At 35.7% G+C, this 5,873-nt stretch overlaps 1 protein-coding gene across 1 annotated transcript in view; it reads right to left on the bottom strand.

Moving 5' to 3' along the window:
• LOC107686719 (lisH domain and HEAT repeat-containing protein KIAA1468 homolog) overlaps positions 1–5,873 on the bottom strand; it is a 48,269-nt gene that overhangs the window by 26,613 nt on the left and 15,783 nt on the right. The window contains exons 9-10 of the mRNA XM_016483824.1: positions 4,239–4,535; positions 1,585–1,660 (exon numbers count right to left, since the gene is read on the bottom strand). Of these exons, the coding sequence (XP_016339310.1) occupies positions 1,585–1,660; positions 4,239–4,535 (373 nt within the window). The remainder of the gene's footprint in view (positions 1–1,584; positions 1,661–4,238; positions 4,536–5,873) is intronic.

Below are 5,873 nucleotides of genomic sequence, written 5' to 3'. Positions count from 1 at the left end.
CAAACACACCTGATTCAGATCATCAGCTCATTAGTAGAGACTCCAAGACCTGAAATTGGTGTGTCAGAGCAAGGAGATATGCAAGATGTGCAGTGTTGGGGTGCCTCCAGGACCAGGGTTGGGAACCACTGTAACAGGCTACATGAATATGTACAGGGTTCCCACTCTTTCATGAACACCAGATTCAAGGACTTTCAAGGACTTTTTCAAGCACCATTTATTTTATATCAAGCACCTATCAAATTCACACCCCAGCATATGTAGTGTCATGAAAGACCTCACAGTACTTAACATTTCACTTACCCTTAACATTTACATTAAACATTTCAGAGTAATAATGTTTTGAATGTGTAGATTTCATAAATTTAGACCGTTTTGAGCAGTCGTGTTCAAAGGAATTTAATGAAATCCATTGAAGTCAGTACTGGTAATATTCAAATTAAATTTCTAAAATATTGATAAAATATGCATAAAACTGATTTTTGCTGTAGTTCTTGTTCAAGATTTAAATTAGAAAGAATTTCTCAATTTTCAAATTAATAAAAAGTGGTTAAATGCTGTAATAACATGGTAAATATTGATAGCGGCTTCCTGATGTGCGAAAATAATATACAATATTATAATGTTTGCGGGAGCGGGACACACGTTGCGGGAGTGGGCGGTAATGCTCAGAAATTCAGTGGGAGCGGGCTTAAGAAAACTGTCCCACTCAGGTCTCTAGGCTGCGCGTCAACACACACGTTTTTTTTTTTCGCGCTCCCCCATCTCCACCCCCAATCATTAGTGCCGCTTGTTCGGTCTTTGACAGAACATATAGGACAATTTTTAAATGGCGCCATAAACAAAATTTATTTCAAATTTAATTCAAGCACTTTCAAGGACCTATGTTTGTTTTCAAGTACTTTCCAGGCGTTGAATCCATATGTCTGAAATTCAAGTACTTTCAAGAAGCGTGGGAACCCTGTATATATCATAGCCTACCACTGAAATTACCTGAGCAATTTTAATGTTCTAAAAATCCTGCTCATTCAATAACGTGCATTCATTGCATGGACGGGGCAAGAGCATAATATAAGCGTCTAAAATGCATGTAGGCTATACAGTTCAGTTGAAAGCTTACGGCTTGCTGTTAATGCTGAATGTAAGAATGAAAACTGAAAGTAAAGAGCTTGTGCGATGAAAGTCTCGATTTCATCCCTGAGTCTCAATTGGTCCCTCCAATGTTCTAGACATGATTATGGCCTTGTTTGGTATAAATAAAAAAGTTAGTTGAAAAGAATCACCAGTGTTGAAACAATGATCCAGAGAAAGATAACAAAGAAGGCTTTTTTTTTTTACTATTCAATAAAGAAAAAAAAGGTTATTTTGCTGTGAAAATGCATGATATTCTAGGCTGCCCATCAAAGCTTTTTTTCAGTGTACATATAATATAGTTAATATAGCAATATCTACAGTATAAATATCTTCTAGACTATATGATTATATGATGACTAAAATGCCCACCCAGGATATCTGCCAGCCCACCCTTCTATGGCTGTCAAGAACCGGGCCTGATGTACCTGTATGCTACCCGATCCCACTCACCTCTGAGCCCAGCCTACTGTCAGCAGACATTCGACAGAAGGACAAAAGTGCTTGGTGGAAGGCCGGAGACAGCTTTCTGCACAAGCAAACAAAACATGATTTAACAATCCACCTCCACCTCCGGTTACCAATAACTCTACATATTAGCCCAGCTTTCCACAGCACAGAGCAAAAAGCTAATATAGGAACAGTCAAAACAAGGAGAGGGTCATTTGTCTGAATCAGCCTCGTGGGGTAAAAGTCCATCAGGAGCAGATGTGCAAAATGATGATGAATGGAATATATGGAGCCAGTCAGCACTGCAGTACGACTTGGACGAGGACTGCAATGGTGCTTAATGCAGTGCTGCCATCTAGTGCCATAACAGCTATGTAAAAAAAATGGGAGGGCTGCCTTATTGTTTACAGTCTAAAATAAAATCCAAAGAGAATAGGTTACTGACTCTTAAAGGGATAGTTCACCCAAAAATGAAAAGAAAAGAAAATTCTGTCATTAATTACTCACCCTCATGTTGTTCCAAACCTGTAAGACCTTGTTCATCTTCGGAACACAAATTAAGATTTTTTGATTCATTCCAAGCACTCTCTGACCCTCCCATAGACAGCAAGGAATCTTGCACAATCAAGGTTCAGAAACGTAGCAAGGAGATTGTTAAAATAATCCATGTGACATCAGTGGCTCAACCATAATTTTACGAAGTTGCAAGAATACTTTTTGTGTGCAAAGAAAACAAAAATAATGACTTTATTCAACAATTTGTCTCCTCCACGTCACCCTATAGCGCCATTTTGGAGAGTATCACATAAGTAAACAACGTATGCAACATATGTACGCGGATACGTTGTTTACGTTCAGATCAAAGTGAAAACAACATAAACAGCGTATCTGCGTACGGTGGTGCTGACAAAGAACAGCATACGTTGTTTACGTATGTGATACTCTCCAAAATGGCGCTATAGTGTGACACGGAGGAGATGAATTGTTGAATAAAGTCGTTATTTTTGTTTACTTTGCACACAAAAAGTATTCTCTTAGCTTCGTAAAATTACGGTTGAACCACTGATGTCACATGGATTATTTTAACGATCTCCTTGCTACATTTCTGAGCCTTGATCATGCAAAGATCCTTGCTGTCTTTGGGAGGGTCAGAGAGCGCTCAGAATGCATCAAAAATATCTTAATTTGTGTTCCGAAGATGAACGAAGGTCTTACAGGTTTGGAACGACATGAGGGTGAGTAATTAATGACAGAATTTTCATTTTTGGGTGAACTATCCCTTTAAATGACTCATATGAAATACTTTTAATGGGCATCATTTACTTGAGCAACGCTAACTGTTAATCTTTTCAGTAGCTGACTTGTTCGAATTTATGATTTTCCATCTGGCAGGCAATAAAACAAACAATAAAAAAAATCCTTCAGACTTGTACACTACTGTTCAAAAGTTTGGGGCTGGTTAGATTTTTTCATGCTATTGAAAGAAGTCTCTTATGCTCACCAAGACTGCATTTAATTGATTAAAAACAGAGAAAAAAAACTGTAATATTTTTAAATATTTTTCAAATTGAAAACAAGTGGTTTCTATTTTACTTTATTTTAAACAAGTAATTTATTCCTGACAAAGCTGAATTTTTAGCAGCCATTACTCCAGTCTTCAGTGTCACATGATCCTTCAGAAATCATTTTAATATACCGATTGGTGCACAAGAAACTTTTCTTTGTATTATTAATAAATGTAATTGTAGTATCATTGAGATAAACTCATTATTTCAGTTTTAGTTATTTTAGTTAAAGTTAAACTAAATTAAAATGAAAAACGTTGTTTTAGCAATTGAAATCAAAATAATAATTATTACTTTTTTATAGTAATATAATAATAATAATAATAACACATTTTTATTATACAATTAATTTTAGTTAACTATAATAACCCGGTTGACAATGTTGAAACCAGCTATGCTGCTTAACGCTTTTGTGGAAACCATTATTTGTTTTTCAGGATTCTTTGTTTAATAGAATATAAGGTAACACTTTATTTTAAGGTTTCGTTGTTACACGTTACATGTACTTACTATTATAATAACAATAAATTATGCATGATTACATACAAGTAACCCTAAACCTAATCCTAACCATATAGTAAGTAGTAAGTACATGTAGTTAATTAATATTATTCAGAACTTAAATGTATAATTACACTGTAACAAGGACACCTTAAAATAAAGTGTAACCAAATATATTAACTAATTAAAAAAGCATTCAAAATATTTTCAAAAATCTTACTAACGCCAACCAGAAAATCATAGAGACATGAAATTTGACTCCTTTGTGTTGGAATGGTATACAACCACCTAGTAACCACCCTTGCAACCACCTACCAATGCCCTAGCAACCAATTAAAACATATCAGAAACCATAAAGCAACACTACAGCAACCATTCAAATAAGCAAAGCTCTATGACGGCTAGTTTGCAGCTTAATGTTTGCAAAGCTTTCATATTAGGAGTGACTATTACACCGAAAATATGGCCTAAATAGAAAGCTCACTAAGATTTCACTTCTAATATAATTTTTTTTATGTATCTGTGCATCTCATCAACTCCTTTTTTATATCATAAGAGTGTCCGCTGCAATAAGGAAGCGCAGGTTCTCACCTGTTGGGCTGGTCAAATTGCACAGAGGTTTTACCCTGCTGACTCTGAGACTTTAGTTTGCTGTGAGGTTGTGTAGCAGTAGTGGTGCTTTCAGTGCAGTCAGTAGTAGCAGTAGTGGCTGAGGTCTTTGTAGTGTTGGCATCCGAGGAGCTGTCAGTTTCTGTGACCCCTCGTATATCCAAATACTGTCCATTGTCTAGGGGGGGTTTACCACATGGAGTGTCTTCTTTAGACTGAGTCGACTTCACTGCAGATGTGGGTTCTGATGAAACATTCCTCTGAAGCGCCTGGATATCACTACACACACACACAAAGGTACATATATTACATTTAGTGATGTGCGAAATCCATGCAAAATGCACTAAAATGCTGAAATGCAAGTATAGAAGTGAATATACAGTAGTGTTGTAGCAAACAGATGGAACAGTGAAGAAAGACACAGAGAAGATAAAGTATGAATTAAAACAAAACTAGTTTTAAAAAAAGATATGTAGAGCTCATCTCTTGCTAGGAAACGTAAATGCCATGCTGAAAAATGTCAGAGAGCAGAAGGTCATAATGACGAGAGTGTATTGAGCTGGAGGGGGAGGAGGACAGTTTCTAGAGCGCTTGAAAACACAGCATTAGACTACTGGAGTCATAAAAGACACCGGGTGGGTATATAAATAATATACACACAAATTGAAAATACCAGTAGTTTCACAATATATATTTCACTAATTTCAAAAAATAAATTATTATGATTATTTTATGCAGCAAGAATGCTGGTAATTGATCAAAATTGACAGTTTATGATATTTATAATTTTACAATAAAATTCTATTTAAAATACATGCTGTTTTTTAACTTTTTATTTATTGAAGAATTCTAAAATGTCTATAAACACACACACACACACACACACACACACACACATATATATCTATATGCAGTACATTCATTCTTTAAGCACCACATCAGCATATTAGTATGATTTCTGATAGATCATGTGATAGTAAAGACTGAAGTAATGATGTTGAAAATTCTGCTTGGCCATCACAGAAATGATTAACATTTAAAAAAATATATTAAAATACATACTTTTAAATTGTAATAATATTTCAATATTACGATTTTACTGTAATTTTGAGCAAATAAACCATCCCCATGATGACCATCCCCAAATTTCTGAACAGTAGTGTGGTTTGTGTGGTGGACGCATTCAATAATAATTACAATTAATAAAGAATGCGGCAGCAAGATTAATTTTTAATGAGCCGAAAAGAATGCACATCACACCTCTGTTTATCAATTTGCACTGGCTACCAATAGCTGCTCGCATAAAATTCAACGCATTAATGTTTGCCTACAAAACCACCACTGGCTCTGCACCCCTTTACCTAAATTCATTACTTCAGACTTATGTGCCCTCTAGAAGCTTGCATTCTCCAAGCGAACGGCATATTATTGTGCCATCTCAAAGAGGCACAAAATCACTTTCACAGACTTTTTCATTAACTGTTCCCTCCTCGTGGAATGACCTGCCCAAATCAATCCGAGCAGCTGAGTCCTTAAACATCTTCACGAAACGACTAAAAACACATCTGTTCCACCTTTATTTGACCCTCTAACTCTAACACTTTCTATTCTATTTTA

This window comes from Sinocyclocheilus anshuiensis, unplaced genomic scaffold (genome assembly GCF_001515605.1).
Source record: "Sinocyclocheilus anshuiensis isolate Anshui unplaced genomic scaffold, SAMN03320099.WGS_v1.1 scaffold990, whole genome shotgun sequence".
Classification (NCBI taxonomy): Eukaryota; Metazoa; Chordata; class Actinopteri; order Cypriniformes; family Cyprinidae; genus Sinocyclocheilus; species Sinocyclocheilus anshuiensis.
This window is presented reverse-complemented; position numbering and strand designations above follow the sequence as displayed.